The following is a 27,798-nucleotide window of genomic DNA, read 5'->3' as shown; positions in this document are numbered from 1 at the left end:
GCCAAACAACGGGGCCAAGTCCATTCCTATAAGAGACAGAGGTTTCCTTGTCCAGGTAAATACTGCCGCCTTATAGAAAACCTTACAGCTAAACTTTTACTTTAGCCACCCCGTAATAAAGGTATTCTTCAACCGGTGGTTTGATCCACTATGATGTGTTCTGCTGTGTTGTCTCTTCAGACCATGGAGTATGCCGAGCAGAGGACTCTGGTCCTGAATGAGTTCTGTGTGGTCTGTGACGAACCGCACGTTTTCCAGAACGGACCCATGCTCCGCGTGAGTACACACACACACACACACATACACACACACACACACATACATATGTGCACACACGCCAGACGCGGGCACGCACGGCACACACTCACGGTATGCCTAGAGCTAAACAGTCTACGATACATAGATGCCTAGATGTACCGGACAGTAGACTGTTTTGGCCCTAGATGTACCAGACAGTAGACTGTTTTGGCCCTAGATGTACCAGACAGTAGACTGTTTTGGCCCTAGATGTACCAGACAGTAGACTCTTTTGGCCCTAGATGTACCAGACAGAAGACTGTTTTGACCCTAGATGTACCAGACAGTAGACTGTTTTGACCCTAGGCTTTAGGAGAATCACTGTGGATCACGGTCATGAGTCCTAATGATACGACTATAGATCACTGTCCTGAGTCCTAATGATACGACTATAGATCACTGTCCTGAGTCCTAATGATACGACTATAGATCACGGTCCTGAGTCCTAATGATACGACTATAGATCACTGTCCTGAGTCCTAATGATACGACTATAGATCACTGTCCTGAGTCCTAATAATACGACTATAGATCACTGTCCTAAGTCCTAATGATACGACTGTAGATCACTGTCCTGAGTCCTAATGATACGACTATAGATCACTGTCCTGAGTCCTAATGATACGACTATAGATCACTGTCCTGAGTCCTAATGATACGACTATAGATCACTGTCCTGAGTCCTAATGATACGACTATAGATCACTGTCCTGAGTCTTAATAATACGACTATAGATCACTGTCCTGAGTCCTAATGATACGACTATAGATCACTGTCCTGAGTCCTAATGATACGACTATAGATCACTGTCCTGAGTCCTAATAATACGACTATAGATCACTGTCCTGAGTCCTAATGATACGACTATAGATCACTGTCCTGAGTCCTAATGATACGACTATAGATCACTGTCCTGAGTCCTAATGATACGACTATAGATCACTGTCCTGAGTCCTAATAATACGACTGTAGATCACTGTCCTGAGTCCTAATAATACGACTATAGATCACTGTCCTGAGTCCTAATGATACGACTATAGATCACTGTCCTGAGTCCTAATGATACGACTATAGATCACTGTCCTGAGTCCTAATGATACGACTATAGATCACTGTCCTGAGTCCTAATAATACGACTGTAGATCACTGTCCTGAGTCCTAATGATACGACTATAGATCACTGTCCTGAGTCCTAATGATACGACTATAGATCACTGTCCTGAGTCCTAAAAATACGACTATAGATCACTGTCCTGAGTCCTAATGATACGACTGTAGATGACTGTCCTGAGTCCTAATGATACGACTATAGATCACTGTCCTAAGTCCTAATAATACGACTGTAGATCACTGTCCTGAGTCCTAATGATACGACTATAGATCACTGTCCTGAGTCCTAATAATACGACTATAGATCACTGTCCTGAGTCCTAATGATACGACTATAGATCACTGTCCTGAGTCCTAATGATACGACTATAGATCACTGTCCTGAGTCCTAATAATACGACTATAGATCACTGTCCTGAGTCCTAATGATACGACTGTAGATCACTGTCCTGAGTCCTAATGATACGACTATAGATCACTGTCCTGAGTCCTAATAATACGACTATAGATCACTGTCCTGAGTCCTAATGATACGACTATAGATCACTGTCCTGAGTCCTAATGATACGACTATAGATCACTGTCCTGAGTCCTAATGATACGACTATAGATCACTGTCCTGAGTCCTAATGATACGACTATAGATCACTGTCCTGAGTCCTAATGATACGACTATAGATCACTGTCCTGAGTCCTAATAATACGACTATAGATCACTGTCCTGAGTCCTAATGATACGACTATAGATCACTGTCCTGAGTCCTAATGATACGACTGTAGATCACTGTCCTGAGTCCTAATAATACGACTATAGATCACTGTCCTGAGTCCTAATGATACGACTGTAGATCACTGTCCTGAGTCCTAATAATACGACTATAGATCACTGTCCTAAGTCCTAATGATACGACTATAGATCACTGTCCTGAGTCCTAATGATACGACTGTAGATCACTGTCCTGAGTCCTAATGATACGACTATAGATCACTGTCCTGAGTCCTAATGATACGACTATAGATCACTGTCCTGAGTCCTAATGATACGACTGTAGATCACTGTCCTGAGTCCTAATGATACGACTGTAGATCACTGTCCTGAGTCCTAATGATACGACTATAGATCACTGTCCTGAGTCCTAATGATACGACTATAGATCACTGTCCTGAGTCCTAATGATACGACTATAGATCACTGTCCTGAGTCCTAATAATACGACTATAGATCACTGTCCTGAGTCCTAATGATACGACTATAGATCACTGTCCTGAGTCCTAATGATACGACTATAGATCACTGTCCTGAGTCCTAATGATATTATCAGTATAAGGTAATACCCAGATGCAGACCGTGTCGAAGTAACAATGTTTTTACAGCAACAGAGGCAAAGGTACAGGACGGCAGACAGGCTCAGGGGCAGGCCAGAGTGGTCAGGCGGGCTGGTTCAGGGTCAGGACTGGCAGAGTGGTCAGGCGGGCTGGTTCAGGGTCAGGACTGGCAGAGTGGTCAGGCGGGCTGGTTCAGGGTCAGGACTGGCAAGGGTCACAAACCAGGAGGACGAGAAAAAGAGAGGCTGGGAAAAAGACAGGAGCTGACAGGACAAAACGCTGGTAAGCTTGATGAACAAGACGAACTGGCAACAGACAAACAGACAGCACAGGTATAAGTACACAGGGGATAATGGGGAAGATGGGCGACACCTGGTGGGGCGTGGAGCCAAGCACAAGGACAGGTGAAACAGATCAGGGCGGAGACCAGCCGGAGCTTGCCGAGGAGTCTTGTTCTGTGCACAAACTGTGCAAGCGGCGACGAATGTGGACACGTCCGGGACCATGGTAGGCCACCAGAAGCGCTGTCGCACAAATGCCAGGGTCCGACGGGCGCCCGGGTGGCAGGCCAGGAGGGAGGGAACGAACATCCACTTGATCGCAAATGAGCAGCACAACCATTTATTACAATGTAGCTACAAGGTATACCAAGATATCCGTCCTGATGATCTGATCCCATCTATGTGGTGTGTCCACCCCACAGCCCACGGTGTGCGAGCGGGAACTGTGCGTGTTTGCCTTTCAAACACTGGGGGTGATGAACGAGGCAGCCGACGAGATCGCCACCGGAGCTCAGGTACATCACAGACACACAGACACACAGACACACAGACACACACACACACACACAGTTTAACCAGTCCTCCTGTTTCCTAGGTGGTGGATCTGTTGGTGTCCATGTGTAGGTCTGCTCTGGAGTCTCCCAGGAAAGTGGTCATCTTTGAGCCGTATCCCTCCGTGGTGGATCCGTGTGACTCCCAGGCACTGGCCTTCAACCCAAGGGTATGGCTTACTAACCCTGAACCTACTAACAGGTCCTTCAACCCCAGGGTATGGCTTACTAACCCTGAACCTACTAACAGGTCCTTCAACCCCAGGGTATGGCTTACTAACCCTGAACCTACTAACAGGTCCTTCAACCCCAGGGTATGGCTTACTAACCCTGAACCTACTAACAGGTCCTTCAACCCCAGGGTATGGCTTACTAACCCTGAACCTACTAACAGGTCCTTCAACCCCAGGGTATGGCTTACTAACCCTGAACCTACTAACAGGTCCTTCAACCCCAGGGTATGGCTTACTAACCCTGAACCTACTAACAGGTCCTTCAACCCCAGGGTATGGCTTACTAACCCTGAACCTACTAACAGGTCCTTCAACCCCAGGGTATGGCTTACTAACCCTGAACCTACTAACAGGTCCTTCAACCCCAGGGTATGGCTTACTAACCCTGAACCTACTAACAGGTCCTTCAACCCCAGGGTATGGCTTACTAACCCTGAACCTACTAACAGTCCTTAGGCCTTCAACCCCAGGGTATGGCTTACTAACCCTGAACCTACTAACAGGTCCTTCAACCCCAGGGTATGGCTTACTAACCCTGAACCTACTAACAGGTCCTTCAACCCCAGGGTATGGCTTACTAACCCTGAACCTACTAACAGTGGCCTTCAACCCCAGGGTATGGATTACTAACCCTGAACCTACTAACAGCCCTTAGGCTTTCAACTCCAGGGTAAAGGGCAATAAGCTAATTATTATCATATACCTTAAGTCACAGGCCATTGACTTGAAAACCATTGATTTGAATACTCAGAGGACTGTTGTTATTTTTGTTGATTCCTGCTGAATTGAACTGTCCTTTTTAAAGTGGTGCGGTACTGCCTATGATGCATCACCCTGCTGTCTGGCAGGCTGTAGGTTAGAAGGTTGGTGTGTTTTATTGGATTGACTGCTGTGATGATGATTGTGGTTCATTTCAGAAAAAGGACTATGACCGTGTGATGAGAGCCCTTGACAGCCTTACCTCTATCAGAGAAATGTCCCAGGTAACTAACCCTAACCAGCCTTACCTCTATCAGAGAAATGTCCCAGGTAACTAACCATAACCAGCCTTACCTCTATCAGAGAAATGTCCCAGGTAACTAACCCTAACCAGCCTTACCTCTATCAGAGAAATGTCCCAGGTAACTAACCCTAACCAGCCTTACCTCTATCAGAGAAATGTCCCAGGTAACTAACCATAACCCTAACCAGCCTTATCTCTATCAGAGAAATGTCCCAGGTAACTAACCATAACCCTAACCAGCCTTACCTCTATCAGAGAAATGTCCCAGGTAACTAACCCTAACCAGCCTTACCTCTATCAGAGAAATGTCCCAGGTAACTAACCATAACCCTAACCAGCCTTATCTCTATCAGAGAAATGTCCCAGGTAACTAACCATAACCCTAACCAGCCTTACCTCTATCAGAGAAATGTCCCAGGTAACTAACCATAACCCTAACCAGCCTTACCTCTATCAGAGAAATGTCCCAGGTAACTAACCCTAACCCTAACCAGCCTTACCTCTATCAGAGAAATGTCCCAGGTAACTAACCCTAACCAGCCTTACCTCTATCAGAGAAATGTCCCAGGTAACTAACCATAACCCTAACCAGCCTTATCTCTATCAGAGAAATGTCCCAGGTAACTAACCATAACCCTAACCAGCCTTACCTCTATCAGAGAAATGTCCCAGGTAACTAACCATAACCCTAACCAGCCTTATCTCTATCAGAGAAATGTCCCAGGTAACTAACCATAACCCTAACCAGCCTTACCTCTATCAGAGAAATGTCCCAGGTAACTAACCCTAACCAGCCTTACCTCTATCAGAGAAATGTCCCAGGTAACTAACCCTAACCAGCCTTACCTCTATCAGAGAAATGTCCCAGGTAACTAACCATAACCCTAACCAGCCTTACCTCTATCAGAGAAATGTCCCAGGTAACTAACCATAACCCTAACCAGCCTTATCTCTATCAGAGAAATGTCCCAGGTAACTAACCATAAACCTAACCAGCCTTACCTCTATCAGAGAAATGTCCCAGGTAACTAACCCTAACCAGCCTTACCTCTATCAGAGAAATGTCCCAGGTAACTAACCATAACCCTAACCAGCCTTACCTCTATCAGAGAAATGTCCCAGGTAACTAACCATAAACCTAACCAGCCTTACCTCTATCAGAGAAATGTCCCAGGTAACTAACCCTAACCAGCCTTACCTCTATCAGAGAAATGTCCCAGGTAACTAACCATAACCCTAACCAGCCTTATCTCTATCAGAGAAATGTCCCAGGTAACTAACCATAACCCTAACCAGCCTTACCTCTATCAGAGAAATGTCCCAGGTAACTAACCCTAACCCTAACCAGCCTTACCTCTATCAGAGAAATGTCCCAGGTAACTAACCCTAACCAGCCTTACCTCTATCAGAGAAATGTCCCAGGTAACTAACCCTAACCAGCCTTACCTCTATCAGAGAAATGTCCCAGGTAACTAACCCTAACCAGCCTTACCTCTATCAGAGAAATGTCCCAGGTAACTAACCCTAACCCTAACCAGCCTTACCTCTATCAGAGAAATGTCCCAGGTAACTAACCATAACCCTAACCAGCCTTATCTCTATCAGAGAAATGTCCCAGGTAACTAACCCTAACCAGCCTTACCTCTATCAGAGAAATGTCCCAGGTAACTAACCCTAACCCTAACCAGCCTTACCTCTATCAGAGAAATGTCCCAGGTAACTAACATAACCCTAACCAGCCTTACCTCTATCAGAGAAATGTCCCAGGTAACTAACCCTAACCAGCCTTACCTCTATCAGAGAAATGTCCCAGGTAACTAACCTAACCCTAACCAGCCTTACCTCTATCAGAGAAATGTCCCAGGTAACTAACCCTAACCAGCCTTACCTCTATCAGAGAAATGTCCCAGGTAACTAACCATAAACCTAACCAGCCTTACCTCTATCAGAGAAATGTCCCAGGTAACTAACCATAACCAGCCTTACCTCTATCAGAGAAATGTCCCAGCAACCAGCCTTACACAGAGAGCCAGCATACACACACGCACACACACACACACACGCATACACACGCATACACACACACACACACACACACACACACACACACACACACACACACACACACACACACACACACACACACACACACACACACACACACACACACGCATACACACACACGCATAATTCACCCTGGCTCTCATCCCCTTCCGTGCCTCCTGTGTAGCTGTGTGTTGTGAAGCCAGCAGAGTTCAATAACCCCAGTTACAAGATGATTGTTTCTCTACAGGCTCCTTACCTTGAGGTCAAGAGGCAGATGGACAAGCATGATCCTTTAGCTCACCCCTTACTGCAATGGTAAGAAATCCCCTTACTGCAATGGTAAGAAATCCCCTTACTGCAATGGTAAGAATCCCCTTACTGCAATGGTAAGAAATCCCCTTACTGCAATGGTAAGAACCCCCCTTACTGCAATGGTACGAAATCCCCTTACTGCAATGGTAAGAACTCCCTTACTGCAATGGTAAGAACCCCCTTACTGCAATGGTAAGAATCCCCCTTACTGCAATGGTAAGAATCCTCCTTACTGCAATGGTAAGAACCACCTTACTGCAATGGTAAGATTATCCTTACTACAATGGTAAGATACCCCTTACTGCAATGGTAAGAACCTCCTTACTGCAATGGTAAGAATACCCTTACTGCAATGGAAAAAAATCTCCTTACTGCAATGGTAAGAATCCCCTTCATGCAATGGATAAGAAAATCCCTTACTGCAATGGTAAGAATCCCCCTTACTGCAATGGCAAGATTCCCCCTTACTGCAATGGTAAGAACCCCCTTACTGCAATGGTAAGAATCCCCTTCATGCAATGGATAAGAAAATCCCTTACTGCAATGGTAAGAAACCCCCTTACTGCAATGGTAAGAACACCCTTACTGCAATGGTAAGAATCCCCTTACTGCAATGGTAAGAATCACCTTACTGCAATGGTAAGAAACCACCTTACTGCAATGGTAAGAAACCCCTTACTGCAATGGTAAGAATCCCCTTACTGCAATGGTAAGAACCCTTCCTTACTGCAATGGTAAGAATCCCATTACTGCAATGGTAAGAATCCCCTTACTGCAATGGTAAGAAACCACCTTACTGCAATGGTAAGAAACCCCTTACTGCAATGGTAATAATCCCTTACTGCAATGGTAAGAACCCTTCCTTACTGCAATGGTAAGAATCCCATTACTGCAATGGTAAGAATCCCCTTCATGCAATGGATAAGAAAATCCCTTACTGCAATGGTAAGAAATCCCCTTACTGCAATGGTAAGAAACCCCCTTACTGCAATGGTAAGAACCCCCTTACTGCAATGGTAAGAAACCCCTTACTGCAATGGTAAGAATCCCATTACTGCAATGGTAAGAACCCCTTACTGCAATGGTAAGAAATCACCTTACTGCAATGGTAAGAATCGCCTTACTGCAATGGTAAGAATCCCCTTACTGCAATGGTAAGAATGCCCTTACTGCAATGGTAAGAAACCCCTTACTGCAATGGTAAGAACACCTTACTGCAACGGTAAGAACCCCCCTTACTGCAATGGTAAGAAATCCCTTACTGCAACGGTAAGAACCCCCTTACTGCAATGGAAGGAATCCCTTCCTTCATTCTCCCCACCTAAACCAAAAACACAGCCTTCTATTCAGTCACCACAATCAGTAAAAAGTGACTGTTGGCCTCACGTCCATCCAACCCCATCCTGACTTCTGACTTACCATTTTCTACCATTGTGTACCATTGTCCTTATATATTCTACCATTGTGTACCATTGTCCTTATATTTTCTACCATTGTGTACCATTGTCCTTATATTTTCTACCATTGTGTACTATTGTCCTTATATTTTCTACCATTGTGTACCATTGTTCTTATATTTTCTACCATTGTGTACTATTGTCCTTATATGTTCTACCATTGTGTACCATTGTCCTTATATATTCTACCATTGTGTACCATTGAGACATTACCATTCCAGGCCTTATTGCAGAGCAGTCAGAAACACCGGCTGCCATATTGAATGTACACAGACAGGCATCATGTAGACGGATACATTTTTACCAGAAATACTTTAACAAATGAGGAGATGGGAATATCGATGGTCAATGAATGGAGGAATGTATTATTTCCCTGACCAGAAGACTGTGGACCAATCGCGTTCACGTTGTCATGCTGCGTCACGCGGTTGCTAAGCTAATTGCCACACAATCCCCTTCTAAAAGTCAGGCTATGAGCACAGAATGCACCGCGCGGAACAGAATGCACCGCGCGGCCCAGAATGCACCGCGCGGCCCAGAATGCACAACGCGGCCCAGAATGCACCTCGCGGCCCAGAATGCACCACGCGCCCCAGAATGCACCACGTGGTGCATTCTGAGCCGCGTGGTGCATTCTGTTAATACGAATCCAATGGAGTTTCCCCATCTCTTCGTTTCTTAAAATATTTCTGATTTCACCACAGAAACTGTATGATTTGACAGAAATATACAACAAAAGTCACGTTGCTGGAAGTGTTATATTACAAAGTGTTAAGACTATAACCATTTTTCTTATTCCCCCCCCCCCCCCCCCCCAGGGTAATATCCAGTAACAGATCGCACATCGTCAAACTTCTAGTTACCAGAGTGAGTTTTTACATTCCGTTCAATACACCTTTTTATGTACCTCCTCGGAGGGGGGGGCAATTAAGAGCTTTTAAATGAAATTGAAGGTGAGATAAATACTAGAACTGAACATCGGTTTGATACCACATTGTTCATTTTACTGGCATTCTCCATCGAAATGATCTTAATTACAGAATAATTCAATCCATATGAAAAGGTGTTACAGTCATGTAGAGAGTTGAACAGGACGTAATATAGATTAACCTTTATCTCCCTAGACAGGATGTGATATCTCTATATTTATGGTGATTAAGTCTGGTTTAACATTGATCTCCCTAGACAGGATGTGATATCTCTATATTTATGGTGATTAAGTCTGGTTTAACCTTGATCTCCCTAGACAGGATGTGATATCTCTATATTTATGGTGATTAAGTCTGGTTTAACCTTGATCTCCCTAGACAGGATGTGATATCTCTATATTTATGGTGATTAAGTCTGGTTTAACCTTGATCTCCCTAGACAGGATGTGATATCTCTATATTTATGGTGATTAAGTCTGGTTTAACCTTGATCTCCCTAGACAGGATGTGATATCTCTATATTTATGGTGATTAAGTCTGGTTTAACCTTGATCTCCCTAGACAGGATGTGATATCTCTATATTTATGGTGATTAAGTCTGGTTTAACATTTATCTCCCTAGACAGGATGTGATATCTCTATATTTATGGTGATTAAGTCTGGTTTAACCTTGATCTCCCTAGACAGGATGTGATATCTCTATATTTATGGTGATTAAGTCTGGTTTAACATTTATCTCCCTAGACAGGATGTGATATCTCTATATTTATGGTGATTAAGTCTGGCTGAACTCAAATACTGAGCTATTTGTATGCTCAAAACAAAATGGGATATTATATTATTTTATACTAATACAATTGCTCAGAGAAAGAGATTTTGTTTAAGAAGTTATATATATTTTTTTTCTCTCAAAAAGATAGGTGTCAAAAATTACTGTTTTCAATACATTTCAATACCTCAGCTTGCGAGGATAATGACACTGGGCCTTTTTCGACAACAACAACAAAAATATGAGATTCTAGAACACATTGGGAAGAATCTAGAACACATTGGGAGGAATCTAGAACACATTGGGAGGAATCTAGAACACATTGGCAGGAATCTAGAACACATTGGCAGGAATCTAGAACACATTGGGAGGAATCTAGAACACATTGGGAGGAATCTAGAACACATTGGGAGGAATCTAGAACACATTGGGAGGAATCTAGAACACATTGGGAGGAATCTAGAACACATTGGGAGGAATCTAGAACACATTGGGAGGAATCTTAGACCCGTTCCTCCATACAGAATCTTTCCAGATGGTTGATATCCTTCATCTGTTCTTATGGACTTGCCCTCATCAATTCAAACCACAGTGTTTCAAAATGCTGGGGTTTAAGTCCCGGAGACTGAGATGGCCATTGCAAAATGTCGATTTTTTTTTTTGTGGCCCAATTAACAATTTCTTTGTGGATTTTGATGTGTGCTTAGTTGATTGTCTTGCTGGAAAATCTACTTGCGGTCAAGTTTCACCCTCATGGCATGGGTAACCAGGTTTTTGGTTAAAATGTCTTGGTACTGGGTAAAGTTCATGATGCCGTTGACTTTAACAATGGCCGCCCAGGACCAGCGGAAACAAAATAGCCCCATAACATCAAAGATTCAGCACCATATTTTTCAGTAGGTATGGGGTTCTTTTCTGCTTATGCATTGTCATTTCGACACCCTAACCAACCACTGGTGTGCCTGGACAAAGAGCTCTATTTTCACCTCATCTGGTTTCAATCTAAGTGCCAATGCCGTTTAGCAAACTCCAGGCGTTTACATTTGATTGGGATGACGTGAAAATAGAGCTCTTTGGCCAACCGGGGGACATGGAAATGACAATGCATAAGCAGAAAATACAGAAAAATATGGCGGTGGGCAATTGTATTAATATAATATAATATAATAATATAATTTCCCAATTTACTGGAGCATAGAATATAGCTCAGTCTTTGAATTATACTGAGCTATATTCTATGCTCAAGTAAATTGGGAAATTAGATTATTTTAATACAATTGCCCACCGCCATATTTGACATCCCAAATGGCACCCTATTCCCAGTATATAGTGCACTACTTTATATGGCACCCTATTCCCTATATAGAGCACTACTTTATATGGCACCCTATTCCCTATATAGAGCACTACTTTATATGGCACCCTATTCCCTATATAGAGCACTACTTTATATGGTACCCTATTCCCTATATAGTGCACTACTTTATATGGCACCCTATTCCCTATATAGTGCACTACTTTATATGGCACCCTATTCCCTATATAGAGCACTACTTTATATGGCACCCTATTCCCTATATAGTGCACTACTTTATATGGCACCCTATTCCCTATATAGAGCACTACTTTATATGGCACCCTATTCCCTACAGTATATAGTGCACTACTTTATATGGCACCCTATTCCCTATATAGTGCACTACTTTATATGGCACCCTATTCCCTATATAGTGCACTACTTTATATGGCACCCTATTCCCTATATAGAGCACTACTTTATTATGGCACCCTATTCCCTATATAGTGCACTACTTTATATGGCACCCTATTCCCTATATAGAGCACTACTTTATATGGCACCCTATTCCCTGTATATAGTGCACTACTTTATATGGCACCCTATTCCCTATATAGAGCACTACTTTATATGGCACCCTATCCCCTATATATAGTGCACTACTTTATATGGCACCCTACTCCCTGTATAGTGCACTACTTTATATGGCACCCTATTCCCTATATATAGAGCACTACTTTATATGGCACCCTATTCCCTATATAGTGCACTACTTTATATGGCACCCTATTCCCTATATAGAGCACTACTTTATATGGCACCCTATTCCCTATATATAGTGCACTACTTTATATGGCACCCTATTCCCTATATATAGTGCACTACTTTATATGGCACCCTATTCCCTATATATAGTGCACTACTTTATATGGCACCCTATACCCTACAGTATATAGAGCACTACTTTATATGGCACCCTATTCCCTACAGTATATAGTGCACTACTTTATATGGCACCCTATTCCCTATATATAGTGCACTACTTTATATGGCACCCTATTCCCTATATAGAGCACTACTTTATATGGCACCCTATTCCCTATATAGAGCACTACTTTATTATGGCACCCTATTCCCTATATATAGTGCACTACTTTATATGGCACCCTATTCCCTATATAGAGCACTACTTTATATGGCACCCTATTCCCTATATAGTGCACTACTTTATATGGCACCCTATTCCCTATATATAGTGCACTACTTTATATGGCACACTATTCCCTATATAGTGCACTACTTTATATGGCACCCTATTCCCTATATAGTGCACTACTTTATATGGCACCCTATTCCCTACTATATAGTGCACTACTTTATTATGGCACCCTATTCCCTATGTAGTGCACTACTTTTGATACAGAGAATAGGGTGTCATGTAGGATGCATAGTGATGAGTCTCTCGTGTTGTGTCTCCCTGTCACGACTGCAGCAGCTGAAGTTCATGCACACCCAGCACCAGTTCCTTCTACTCAGCAGTCCTCCCGCCAAAGAGTCCAACTTCCGAGCTGCCAAAAACCTCTTTGGGAGTACCTTTGCTTTCCAGTAGGAACGTTTTCTTACATCTACCAGTAGCTAGCTAGCTACACGTCAGCCCTACACTCATGAACGCAACACAATGTTTTGTTTTAAAAACTTTTTGTAATCTTACAACTGTATAATGCATTATGATGCAGTTATAAGGCTATGTAGGATTTGAGTAACACCTTTATAATATATTTTCATATATTTTAATATATTTTAATTCTCTCCTCAGTGGTTCTCACATAGAGAATTGGCACTCCATTTTGAGGAACGGTTTGGTGGTTGCATCCAACACAAGACTTCAGGTAAAAAAAATAAAAAATAAACATCTGAGGAGGTATACAATGTGTTTATCAACCCTTTAAAGGAACAAGCTGTGATTTGAAATGCCTGACCCCTGAGACTAGTTTGTTTGGTAAACTGTGAGGTGGAGCTGAGGAAATGTAACCCATAACCGTTCAAGGATACACTCTGCTTATCAACCTAACACCTATTCGTTTGCAATCCACAGTTACCATACCTATTTAATATACAGTACATTGCATATTACATGATAAAGTGGAACTGACAAGCGTTTGAACTACTTTGCGGATATGAAACAAACAGACAATCATAATAATATCAGTGAAAAAATATCAAATTCCCCGATTTGTGCTACGAAAAAACAACTTTTTAAGAGGTTTTTAAAAAATAGGTTCTGGGTGACTCGACTCGTTCCATGACGAAGAGAAAAGCATTGCTGTCAGAATAGATGGATGCAGTTCAACGCATATTCATATAATTCACCAATACATTTCTTGTTAGTCCAACAAATATTTGCTTACAGGTTGTAAATAACAGCTGGTAACATTGTTTGCTGCCTCCAGCCATTCGGGATGCACTATTTCAGTTTCAATGGGGATAAAAACGGACAAATGTAACTAAGGCTGGGAATGTTAATATAATCAAAGTAGCAACGGCAAATGACCACAAGTCAGTCGTAATGCGGCTAATAGACTAGCTTACCTATTTATGTATCTATTTATTTAACAACCTGTAACGATTGTCGTACGGAGTAGACCAAGGCGCAGCGGGTTGAGTGCTCATTTGAACTTTTATTGAGACACGTAACAAAAACAAGAAAACGAACGAACGCACAGTATTGCAGGCTAAACACACAGCAATGCAAAAACAACTTCCCACAAAACACAGGTGAAAAAAAGGGCTACCTAAGTATGACTCCCAATCAGCAACAACGATGTACAGCTGTCCCTGATTGAGAGCCATACCAGACCAACAAAGAAATACACAACCTAGAAAATCATAGAAATACAAAACAAGAACATTACCCGAAAACCCCGGAACACATAAATCAAACACCCCTCTTACAAAAATACATATCCCATAAAACCCCGAACCACATAAAACAAACACCCCCCTGCCACGTCCTGACCAAACTACAATAACAAATAACCCCTATTACTGGTCAGGACGTGACACAACCTAAACACACGGAGTCTAACGTTAGCTAGCTAGCTAACTAACTAGCTGCTGGGAGGATGTCATGTCATTGGGTGAGTGGGTTGAGTGGGCCGACGATTTCCCCCCCCCATCTCGTTTTTTCGGTGGCTACAATTAGAGATCCAAGTGTCATTTGATTAGCTAGCAAAAGGTGTTAATCACTTTGCTAGCTAGCTACGCTGAACTTGAACGACTTTTCCACAGTTATAACATATCTTAGATGTCAATCAAATGTATTTGGCATCGTTAAAATGGGCTGGCAGGCAAGTTCCCATTCAGTAGTCAAAACGCGGGTTGGGACGGGCATGCATTGGCAGGCAGGCTGCAGAAGGACGAGCTGGCTACTATTCCCCTAATCGTTTATTAGTGCGATTTTGACAGCCAAACAAGTTTGAGAGGGTTTATCTACTGTTGCCTCATTAGAGTTTAGCTCATCTCGCTCTGGCTAGCATTAGTTGTTGATCTTGTTGTTGTTGTTGTTGTTGTTGTGCATAGGCAACTGAGGGAGAGAAAGCTTTACCTGTTCATGGTTGTTTGATCAATAGGACTGTCAAGTTCCCAAATGTGAGAGGACTCCCGTGGTATTTACATATTCGCAGAAATCCACTCAGGTGTATTTTGTGGCTTTTGGTGAATGTGTTCTAATGATCTAAAGTCACGCTGTTGCTACTTCCTGTAAACACACAGTCCAGTTCATAGTGAATGATGGCAGGTCCTACTGCCTGTAAACACACAGTCCAGTTCATAGTGAATGATGGCAGGTCCTACTGTAAACACACAGTCCAGTTCATAGTGAATGATGACAGGTCCTACTGTAAACACACAGTCCAGTTCATAGTGAATGATGACAGGTCCTACTGCCTGTAAACACACAGTCCAGTTCATAGTGAATGATGGCAGGTCCTACTGCCTGTAAACACACAGTCCAGTTCAAAGTGAATGATGACAGGTCCTACTGTAAACACACAGTCCAGTTCATAGTGAATGATGACAGGTCCTACTGCCTGTAAACACACAGTCCAGTTCATAGTGAATGATGACAGGTCCTACTTCCTGTAAACACACAGTCCAGTTCATAGTGAATGATGACAGGTCCTACTGCCTGTAAACACAGTCCAATTCATAGTGAATGATGGCAGGCCCTACTGCCTGTATATTTGCATATAGGCCTACTGTAGCTCTGATTGGCTATGGCGCAGCGGTCTGTGTCTGGTCCCGGACAAGACTGGCATGTTTTTTAGTAGGTTTTATTTACTGCAGTGTCTATTAATTGTCCAAACGCACGGCCGCTTTCCCATTCTATATTGCTATAGAATTCTCACAAATGCATTACTCTATGTCATTCCCAAACATTCTATGATTGTATGAAAATCACCATATTTAAATGTTCACTTCTCAGAATAAAAAATAAATAAAAAAGGCATTATATTCTTCCTGGGTGTGTATTTGAATAGATTTTTAATAAGATTTATTGTTGTTAAGACGCTGTCAGTTCCACTTTTTAAAGGCCTCTAATATTTTGGTTATTGTATTGTCTCTGTCTGCAGCTCCATGGCGCCATCTATGGGAGTGGAATCTATCTCAGCCCAATGTCAAGCATATCCTTTGGCTACTCAGGTATGTAAGTCTCGGATGGAGCAACAGCATTAGATCAGGGGTTAAGGACGGTTTCTCTTGGTAACTTTGAGAAGGGAAAAACAAATGGTTGTTTTAGATTAATTACCGTTCTGTCTATTTAAAATGAAATGTATTTATAAAGCCCTTTTTACATCAGCTGATATCTCAAAGTGCTGTACAGAAACCCAGCCTAAAACCCCCAAACAGAAAGCAATGCAGGATGTAGAAGAACGGGGGCTAGGAAAAACTCCCTAGAAAGGCAGGAACGTAGGAAGAAACCTAGAGAGGAACCAGGCTCTGAGGGGTGGCCACTCCTCTTCTGGCTGTGCCGGGTGGATATTATAACAGAACATGGCCAAGATGTTCAAATGTTCATAGATGACCAGCAGGGTCAAATAATAATAATCACAGTGGTTGTCGAGGGTGCAACATGGCAGCACCTCAGGAGTAAATGTCAGCTGGCTTTTCATAGCCGATCATTCAGAGTTCGAGACAGCAGGTGCAGTAGAGAGAGAGAGTCAAAAACTGCAGGTCCGGGACAATGTAGCATGCCCGGTGAACAGGTCAGGGTTCCATAGTCGCAGGCAGAACAGTTGAAACTGGAGCAGCAGCATGACCAGGTGAACTGAGGACAGCAAGGAGTCATCAAGCCAGGTATTCCTGAGGCATGGTCCCAGGGCTCAGGTCCTCTGGGAGGGGAGGGAGAGAAGGAAAGAGAGAATTAGAGGGAGCATACTTAAATTCACAGAGGACACTGGATAAGACAGGAGAAATACTCCAGATATAACAGACTGACCCTAGCCCCCCGACACATAAACTACTGCAGCATAAATACTGGAGGCTGAGACAGGAGGGGTCAGGAGACACTGTGGCCCCATCCGATGATACCCCCGGACAGGGCCGAACAGGCAGGATATAACCCCACCCACTTTGCCAAAGCACAGCCCCCACACCGCTAGAGGGATATCTTCAACCACCAACTTACTACCCTGACACAAGGCCGAGTATAGCACACGAAGATCTCCCTCATGGCACGAACCCGAGGGGGGGGCGCCAACCCGGACAGGAAGATCACGTCAGTGACTCAACTCACTCAAGTGACACACCCCTCCTAGGGACGGCATGGAAGAGCACCAGTAAGTCAGTGACTCATCCCCCGTAATAGGGTTTGAGGCAGAGAATCCCAGTGGAGAGAGGGGGAAATGGCCAGGCAGAGACAGCAAGGACGGTTCGTCTCTCCAGTGCCTTGTCGGGCACCTTCGTAACCCTGGGCCAGACTACACTCAATCATAGGACCTACTGAAGAGATGAGTCTTCAATAAAGACTTAAAGGTCGAGACCGAGTCTGCGTCGCTCACATGGATAGGCAAACCATTCCATAAAAATGGAGCTCTATAGGAGAAAGCCCTGCCTCCAGCAGTTTTCTGAGGAATTCTAGGGACAATAAGGAGGCCTGCGTCTTGTGACCGTAGCGTACGTGTAGGTATGTACAGCAGGACCAAATCGGAAAGATAGGTAGGAGCAAGCCCATGTAATGCTTTGTAGGTTAGCAGTAAAACCTTGAAATCAGCCCTTGCCTTAACAGGAAGCCAGTGTAGAGAAGCTAGCACTGGAGTAATATGATCAAATTTTGGGGTTCTAGTCAAGATTCTAGCAGCCGTGTTTAGCACTAATTTTATTTTATTTAGCGCTTTATCCAGGTAGCCAGGGAGTGGAACATTGCAGTAGTCTAATCTAGAAGTGACAAAAGCATGGATTAGCTTTTCTGCATCATTTTTGGACAAAACATTTCTGATTTTTGCAATGTTACAAAGATGGAAAATAATCTGTCCTTGAAATATTCTTGATATGTTCGTCAAAAGAGAGATCAGGGTCCAGAGTAACGCTGAGGTCCTTCACAGTTTTATTTGAGACAACTGTACAACCATCAAGATTAATTGTCAGGTCCAACAGAAGATCTCTTTGTTTCTTGGGACCTAGAACTAGCATCTCTGTTTTGTCCAAGTTTAAAAGTAAAACATTTGCCACCATCCCCTTCCTTATGTCTGAAACACAGGCTTCCAGGGAGGGCAATTTTGGGGCTTCACCATGTTTCATCGAAATGTACAGCTGTGTATCGTCTGCATAGCAGTGAAAGTTAACATTATGTTTCCGAATGACATCACCAACAGGTAAAATATATAATGAAAACAAGAGTGGTCCTAAAACAGAACCTTGAGGAACACCGAGACTTAGGAGGGCCAAGCAAAGGAAGCAGCTCTTTCAGTAGTTTAGTTGGAATAGGGTCCTGAAGGTTTAGAGGCCATGACTATTTTCATGAATGTGTCAAGAGATATAGGATTAAAAAACTTGAGTGTCTCCATTGATATTAGATCCTGGCAGTGTTGTGCAGACTCAGGACAACTGAGCTTTGGAGAAATACGCAGATTTAAAGAGGAGTCAATAATTTGCTTTCTAATGATCATGATATTTTCGTCAAAGAAGTTAGAATGAATTCATCACTGCTGAAGTGAAAGCCATCCTCTTCGGGAATGCTTATTTTTAGTTAGCTTTGGGACAGTATCAAAAATACATTTTGGATTGATCTTATTTTCCTCAAATAAGTTGGAAAAATAGGATAATCGAGCAGCAGTGAGGGGTCTTCGATACTGCACGGTACTGTCTTTCCAAGCTAGTCGGAAGACATCCAGTTTAGTGGAGCTCCATTTCCGTTCCAATTTTCTGGAAGCTTGCTTCAGGGCTCGGGTATTTTCTGTATACCAGGGAACTAGTTTCTTGTGACAAATATTTATTTATTTATTGGGTATTACAGCTTACATTTAGTTCCTCAGTTAGGTGGTTAACCTCTTACATCTAGATGTTCCGCTAGCGGAACACCTGCTCCAATATCCAATGATAGGCGTGGCGCGAATTACAAATTCCTCAAAAATACAAAAACTTCAATTTTTCAAACATATGACTATTTCACAGCATTTTAAAGACAAGACTCTCCTTTATCTAACCACACTGTCCGATTTCAAAAAGGCTTTACAGCGAAAGCAAAACATTAGATTATGTCAGCAGAGTACCAAGCCAGAAATAATCAGACACCCATTTTTCAAGCTAGCATATAATGTCACAAAAACCCAGAAGACAGCTAAATGCAGCACTAACCTTTGATGATCTTCATCAGATGACACACCTAGGACATTATGTTATACAATACATGCATGTTTTGTTCAATCAAGTTCATATTTATATCAATAAACAGCTTTTTACATTAGCATGTGACGTTCAGAACTAGCATACCCCCGCAAACTTCCGGGGAATTTGCTAACAATTTACTAAATTACTCACGATAAACGTTCACAAAAAGCATAACAATTATTTTAAGAATTATAGATACAGAACTCCTCTATGCACTCGATATGTCCGATTTTAAAATAGCTTTTTGGTGAAAGCACATTTTGCAATATTCTAAGTACATAGCCCAGCCATCACGGGCTAGCTATTTAGACACCCGGCAAGTTTAGCACTCACCAATATCAGATTTACTATTATAAAAGTTTGATTACCTTTTGTTGTCTTCGTCAGAATGCACTCCCAGAACTGCTACTTCAATAACAAATGTTGGTTTGGTCCAAAATAATTCATCGTTATATCCGAATAGCGGCGTTTTGTTCGTGCGTCCCAGACACTATCCGAAATGGTAAATCAGGGTCGTGCGCATGGCGCAATTCGTGACAAAAAAAATCGAAATATTCCATTACCGTACTTCGAAGCATGTCAACCGCTGTTTAAAATCCATTTTTATGCCATTTTTCTCATAAAAAAGTGATAATATTCCGACCGGGAATGTCCATTTAGCTAAACAGAGGAAAGAAAACAAAGCTTTCGGTCGACGCGGGCACGAGCCTGAGTCTCACAGTACTGTAACCAGCCACCACCCAAACGCGCTACTTTGTTTCAGCCAGAGCCTGCAAAGCCACGATTCAGCGTTTTGCCGCCTTCTGAGAGCCTATGGCAGCCGTAGGAAGTGTCACGGGACAGCTAAGATCCTCACTCTTCAATAAACAGAGACAAGAAGAACGACACCTTGTCAGACAGGCCACTTCCTGCATGAAATCTTCTCAGGTTTTTGCCTGTCATATGAGTTCTGTTATACTCACAGACACCATTCAAACAGTTTTAGAAACTTTAGGGTGTTTTCTATCCAAAGCCAATAATTATATGCATATTCTAGTTACTGGGCAGGAGTAGTAACCAGATTAAATCGGGTACGTTTTTTATCCAGCCGTGAAAATACTGCCCCCTAGCCATAACAGGTTAACTGATTTTTGTACTCCAACGTCGTTGGGTAGGTGGAGGGAGTCTGGAAAGACATCTAGGAATCTTTGTGTTGTACGAGAATTTATAGCACGGCTTTCGATGATCCTTGGTTGGGGTCTGAGCAGATTATTTGTTGCGATTGCAAACGTAATAAGACAGTGGTCCGATAGTTCAGGATGATGAGGAACAACATTAAGATCCACAATATTTATTCCATGGGACAAAACTAGATCAGGAGTATGACTGTGGCAGTGAGTAGGTCCAGAAACATGTTGGACAAAACCCACTGAGTCGATGATGGCTCCGAAAGCCTTTTGGAGTCTGTCAGTGGACTTTTCCATGTGAATATTGAAGTCACCAAAAATATGAATGTTATCTGCCATGTCTACAAGGTCAGATAGGAATTCAGGGAACTCAGTGAGGAACGATGTATACGGCCCAGTAGCTATAAAAAGTGATTGAGTAGGCTGCATAGATTTCATGACTAGAAGCTCAAAAGATGAAAACGCAGTCATTTTCTGGGGTCAAAATTTAAATTTGCTATTGTAAATGTTAGCAACACCTCTGTCTTTGCAGGATACGCGGGGGATATGGTCACTAGTGTAACCAGGAGGAGAGGCCTCATTTAACACTGTAAATGAATGTTTCAGTAAGGCCAATCACATCAAAATTATATGATCAGTGATTAGTTAATTGACTATAACTGCCTTGGAAGTGAGGGATCTAACATTAATTAGCCCTATTATTTTGAGATGTGAGATATCACAATCTCTTTCAATAATGACATGAATGGAGGTCTGCTGCCTCCACCCATTGTGGAGCTAGAGGAGTTAGAGCCCTGTTTTAAATGAATTACCGTTCTGTCTATTTAAAATGTAATAGTTGTTTTGGAGGAATTATAATTCTGTCTATTTAAAATGTGATTATTGTTGAAATAGACAAAATGTTTCATGCTCGTGATCACTTCTAAAAATTGATCTTTCTCTCCATTCAGGGATGAACAAAAAGCAACAGCAGGTTGCTTCAAAAGACCAAACTGCGACAAACAAGACCAACTTACATTTGCAGGTTAGCATGAGGACATTTACACTTTTGCAAGGTGTTGATGGAACAGGGGTTAAAATGGAATATTCTGGGGGAAAATGAACATTTCTATTCACTAGAGTTGTTTCCTTTTGCAGTCAACAAAGAAAGGACAGCAGCCCCAGTTTTTGCAAAGTCGGAACCTAAAGTGCATAGCCTTATGTGAAGGTACGTATGTGCTCTGGGCTGGGGTCGTCACCAACTTCTATACTCCTATGAGATTGGCGCCGGAGAAGATGGCTGCCATTTTACGGGCTCCTAACCAATTGTGCTATTTCGTTTTTTTTTGTTTTTCTGGCATTGTTTGTAGCTTATTTTTGTACATAATGTGTCTGCCGTCATCTCTTATCACCGAAAAGAGCTTCTGGATATTAGAGCAGCGATTACACAACTCAAACTGGACGAAGATTTTTTTTTCTTTAACGAGTCGGACACGAAGGACTTACTGTTGACACCGGACCAGGCCCAAATCCCCATCATACGCATTAAGAAGAGATGCCGATACAGAGGACGCAGATACGGGTGCCTTGTGAGAATTCGTCGGCGAGTGGGTAACCCACCTCTACCGTCTATCCTATTGGCCAACGTGCAATCATTGGAGAATAAACTGGATGAGCTCCGTTCAAGACTATCCTACCAACGGGACATTAAAAACTATAATATCTTATGTTTCACTGAGTTGTGGCTGAACGGCAACATGCATAATATATAGTTGGCTGGGTTTTCCATGAATCAGTAACATAGAACAGCTGCCTCCGGAGTAAGACAAGGGGTGGTGGTCTGTGTCTATTTATAAATAACAGATGGTGCACAAAATCTAATATTAAAGAAGTCTCGAGGTTTTGCTTGGTTGAGGTAGAGTATCTCATGATAAGCTGTAGACTACACTATTTATCAAGAGAGTTTTCATCTATATTATTTCATAGCTGTCTATTTACCACCACAAACTGATGCTGGCACTAAAACTGCACTCAACGAGCTGTATAAGGGCATAAGTAAACAAGAAAATGCTCATCCGGAGGCGGTGCTCCTAGTGGCCGTGGACTTTAATGCAGGCCAACTTAAATCCGTTTTACCTCATTTCTACCAGCATGTTAAATGTGCAACCAGAGGAAAAAAATCTCAAGACCATCTTTACTCCACACACGGAGACACGTACAAAGCTCGCCCTCCATTTGGCAAATCTGACCATAATTCTATCCTCCTGATCCTTGCTTACAATCAAAAACTAAAGCAGGAGTACCAGTGACTTGCCTAATAAGGAAGTGGTCAGATGAAGCAGATGCTAAGCTACAGGACTGTTTTGCTGCACAGACTGGAATATGTTCCGGGATTCATCCGATGGCATTGAGGAGTATACCACATCAGTCACCGGCTTCATCAATAAGTGCATCGATGATGTCGTCCCCAAAGTGACCGTACATACATACCAGAACCCTTGGATTACAGGCAACATCGGCACCGAGCTAAAGCCTAGAGATGCCGCGTTCATGGAGCCGGTCTCTAACCCTGACACTTATAAGAATCCCGCTATGCCCTCCGACGAACCATCAAACAGGCAAAGCGTTAGTACAGGACTAAGAGTATGGACTACAAAGGGAAACCCAGCCGCAAGCTGCCCAGTGACACGAGCTTACCTGACAAGCTAAATTATTTCTATGCGCGCTTCGAAGCAAACAATACTGAAGCATGCATGTGAGCACCAGCTGTTCTGGATGACTGTGTGATCACGCTCTCTGTAGCCGATGTGAGTAAGACCTTTAAACAGGTCAAAATTCACAAAGCCGCAGGGCCAGACGGATTACCAGGATGTGTGCTTCGAGCATGCACTGACCAACTGGCAAGTGTCACTGACATTTTCAACCTGTCCCTGACCGAGTCTGTAATACCTACATGTTTCAAGCACTCCACCATAGTCCCTGTGCCCAAGAACACTAAGATGAACTGCCTAAATGACTACCGACCCGTAGCACTCACGTCTGTAGCCATGAAGTGCTTAGAAAGGCTGGTCATGACTCACATCAACACCATCATCCCAGAAATCCTAGACCCACTCCAATTTGCATACCGCCCCAACCGATCCACAGATGACGCAATCTCAATTGCATTCCACACTGCCCTTTCCCACCTGGACAAAAGGAACACCTACGTGAGAATGCTATTCATTGACTACAGCTCAGCGTTCAACACCGTAATGCCCTCAAAGCTCTTCACTAAGCTAAGGACCCTGGGACTAAACACCTTCCTCTGCAACTGGATCCTGGATTTCCTGATGGGCCTCCCCGAGGTAGTAAGGATAGGTAACAACACATCTGCCACATTGATCCTCAACACAGGGGCCCTTCAGAGGTGCGTGCTTAGTCCCCTTCTGTCCTCCCTGTTCACCCATGACTGCGTGGCCAAGCATGACTCTAACACCATCATTCAGTTGGCCGACGACACAACGGTGGTAGGCTTGATCACTGACAACGATGAGACAGCCTATAGGGAGGAGGTCAGAGACCTGGCAGTGTGGTGCCAAGACAACAACCTCTCCCTCAATGTGATTAAGACAAAGGAGATGATCGTAGACTACAGGAAAAGGAGGGCTTCAAATTCCTTGGTGTCCACATCACAAACAAACTAACATGGTCTAACCACGCCAAGAGGGCACAACAACGCCTATTCCCCCTCAGGAGACTGAAAAGATTTGGCATGGGTCCTCAGATCCTCAAAAAGTTATACAGCTGCACCATATAGAGAATCCTGACTGGTTGCAAAACCGCCTGGTATGGCAACTGCTCGGCCTCCGACCGCAAGGCGCTACAGAGGGTAGTGCATACGGCCCATGTAAATCACTCAGTACATCACTGGGGCCAAGCTTCCTGCCATCCAGGACCTTTATAACAAGCGGTGTCAAAGGAAGGCCCTAAAAATTGCCAAAGACTCCAGCCACTGTAGTCATAGACTGTTCTCTCTGCTACCGCACGGCAAGCGGTACTGGAGCGCCAAGTCTTGATCCAAAAGGCGTCTTAACAGCCTCTACCCCCAAGTCATAAGACTACTGAACAGCTAATCAAATGGCTACCCGGACTATTTGCATTGTTGTTGTCGTCCCCCCTCCCCCCCTTTTTTGCACTGCTGCTACTCACTGTTTATTATCTATGCATAGTCACTTTAATAACTCTACCTACATGTACATATTACCTTAATTACCTTGACTAGCCTGTACCCCCACACACTGACTCGGTACCGACCGGTACCCCCTGTATATAGCCTCGTTATTGTTATTTTAATTGTTGCTCTTTTATTTAAAAAATTACTTTAGTTTATTTAGTAAATATTTTTCTTAAAACTGCATTGTTGGTTAAGGGCTTCTAAGTAAGCATTTCACTGTAAGTATTCAGCACATGTGATAAATACAATTTGATTTGATTTAACAAAGTCATAAATCCCACATATTTCTCGAATGGATCTTTTTAAAATGTGATTTAAAACTAACCCTGACCTTAACCACACTGCTAACCTTACGCTTTACTCAAACCTGAAAGGATCATCAAAAAGATATTTTGACTTTGTGGCTGTGGAATCTGACTTTGTGGCTGTGGAATCTGACTTTGTGGCTGTGAAATCTGACTTTGTCGCTGTGGAATCTGACTTTGTGGCTGTGGAATCTGACTTTGTGGCTGTGGAATCTGACTTTGTAGCTGTGAAATCTGACTTTGTCGCTGTGGAATCTGACTTTGTGGCTGTGGAATCTGACTTTGTGGCTGTGGAATCTGACTTTGTGGCTGTGGAATCTGACTTTGTGGCTGTGGAATCTGACTTTGTGACTGTGGAATCTAACTTTGTCGCTGTGGAATCTGACTTTGTGGCTGTGGAATCTGACTTTGTTGGTGTGGAATCTGACTTTGTGGCTTTGGAATCTAGTGGAAACCCTGGGCTGGAGCAACCACAGAACAACAATGGAGAATTTATTAACTGATAACATATATGTGAACTAAATGTTAATATATATTTATATGTCCTTCTCTGTCTCTTCCAGTCATCACGTCCCCTGACCTGCACAAACATGGAGACATCTGGGTCGTCCCAAACACCGACCACGTCTGTACACGCTTCTTCTTCGTGTAAGTATACGACCACATCTGTACACGCTTCTTCCTACGTGTAAATATACGACCACGTCTGTACACGCTTCTTCCTACGTATCAGTAGTAAAAACACGACAGTGTTTATACAGACAGTGGTGTTAAATTCATCAAATCAGACTGTCTGTATTTCCTTTCGACAAACCCAAAGAGAGGTTTTACATCTCAATAATATAGTTGATATTACAAGTGAACATTTCAACTTTTATCTCAGTTTAAAAGCTGGAGTGCCAACTATGAATATGTTCTGATCACAGTGTTGGTAGTTCCCGAGGATATGATATTATTGTGTGTTTCTTCTGATCCAGCTATGAAGATGGCCAGGTGGGAGATACAAGCATCAACACACAAGACGCTGGCATCCATCGAGAGATCTTACGAGTCATTGGCAATCAGACTGCCACGGGATGAACCTCACCGAAAATGGAAAATGTCCTTCCCGTAATACTCCTGCCGCCACCTCCCGGCTCCAAGCTGCATTATTGAGCTGCGGTAGCCGCGTCGTAACAAGTGTGTTTCCGACCAATGTAAAGAACACATCAACAACTTAGCAAAAGTTTGAAATCTTCAATGGGAAAAACTACAAGTGTTTTTAACCTTGGTGAAATCGACAACACATATTTACAACTGAAACACAGCAAAACTCTTTAGGGAAGAACACATTTTGCTAAGTTTATAAATACTATGAAGAATCCCCGCTTTTTCTGAAGACACGGTACGTCTCTCAGTTTGACTGATAAGTTTATAAATACTATGGAGAGTCCTGTTTTTCTGAAGACACGGTACGTCTCTCAGTTTGACTGATAAGTTTATAAATACTATGGAGAGTCCTGTTTTTCTGAAGACACGGTACGTCTCTCAGTTTGACTGATAAGTTTATAAATACTATGGAGAGTCCTGTTTTTCTGAAGACACGGTACGTCTCTCAGTTTGACTGATAAGTTTATAAATACTATGGAGAGTCCTGTTTTTCTGAAGACACGGTACATCTCTCAGTTTGACTGATAAGTTTATAAATACTATGGAGAGTCCTGTTTTTCTGAAGACACGGTACGTCTCTCAGTTTGACTTGATTGGGACGACTTCATTTATTTTGTAGAGAACATTTAAAACGGTAAAACTCTTTGGTGAATATTTTGAGACTTCTTGCTAGTAGATGTGGGACCTTTTCAGCAAAAAATAACAATATGTTCCCTTCCTGTCTAGAAAAAGGTCCCATCTATCTTACCTTATTTACTATAAAAGAGTTGTACCTTTTTAAAATACAATGTACTTTATGTATACCGAAGGTGTTTATATGCACTTTATTTTTCTTAATGTCATACATTTGTTCTAACAACTGGGTCATAATCTGAAAAACTTAAAAAGCCTTTTTTTTCCACTTGATTATTTTAAAATTAAACATTGTTGTATTTTCGACGGTGGTGTAATATGTTGGTTACCATTCCATGTAGACTGAGGGACACAACAATACATTGAGTAGAATATAAATAAAAGGCCAGGATTCAATCAGGACTGCAGAAGATCCGAGTTGTAGCTCGGATGACAATTAAAGCTGCAATATGTAACTTTTTTTGGGGGGGGGAGCTGGGAAATTCACATAGAAATGGGGGTACTAGATCCGTCATTCTCATTGAAAGCCACTCGAAGAAGTGGTAGATCTGTTCTATGTGCGCTATTTCTATGCTTCCCTTTCTTAAGTTTCGGTTTTTTTGCGTCTTTTACTTTCGGTTTTGTAACACCAGGTTCAAACAGCTGAAAATACAATATTTTTGGTTATGGAAAATATATTTTACAATATATTACCTACACTATACTTGCTTGTTTTGTTACATAAACGGAAATTAAGCAAACTGTTAGAAATTTAGCAACTAGGAAATAGCAGAGCGATTACTGCATAGTGCAACTTTAAAGGGAATTTCCCATTGAGCCGACATCTGCAGTGTTTACTTAGAAGGCCATCT

At 42.6% G+C, this 27,798-nt stretch overlaps 1 protein-coding gene across 2 annotated transcripts in view; it reads left to right on the top strand.

Moving 5' to 3' along the window:
* The window catches only part of parp8 (poly (ADP-ribose) polymerase family, member 8), a 99,042-nt gene extending 71,789 nt beyond the window's left edge, over window positions 1-27,253 (top strand). For both annotated transcript variants that reach the window (XM_045706660.1, XM_045706661.1), the window contains 14 exons: window positions 2-55; window positions 181-276; window positions 3,438-3,530; window positions 3,611-3,736; window positions 4,717-4,782; window positions 7,096-7,163; window positions 9,436-9,484; window positions 13,105-13,217; window positions 13,429-13,501; window positions 16,244-16,313; window positions 21,616-21,689; window positions 21,803-21,872; window positions 25,729-25,813; window positions 26,143-27,253. In XM_045706660.1, coding sequence (XP_045562616.1) covers window positions 2-55; window positions 181-276; window positions 3,438-3,530; window positions 3,611-3,736; window positions 4,717-4,782; window positions 7,096-7,163; window positions 9,436-9,484; window positions 13,105-13,217; window positions 13,429-13,501; window positions 16,244-16,313; window positions 21,616-21,689; window positions 21,803-21,872; window positions 25,729-25,813; window positions 26,143-26,245 — 1,140 coding nt within the window. In that variant the 3' untranslated portion in view covers window positions 26,246-27,253. The remainder of the gene's footprint in view (window position 1; window positions 56-180; window positions 277-3,437; window positions 3,531-3,610; window positions 3,737-4,716; window positions 4,783-7,095; window positions 7,164-9,435; window positions 9,485-13,104; window positions 13,218-13,428; window positions 13,502-16,243; window positions 16,314-21,615; window positions 21,690-21,802; window positions 21,873-25,728; window positions 25,814-26,142) is intronic.
* Window positions 27,254-27,798: the final 545 nt, after the last annotated feature.

The sequence above is a fragment of the Salmo salar genome, chromosome ssa24 (genome assembly GCF_905237065.1).
Source record: "Salmo salar chromosome ssa24, Ssal_v3.1, whole genome shotgun sequence".
Lineage (NCBI taxonomy): Eukaryota > Metazoa > Chordata > Actinopteri > Salmoniformes > Salmonidae > Salmo > Salmo salar.
This window is presented reverse-complemented; position numbering and strand designations above follow the sequence as displayed.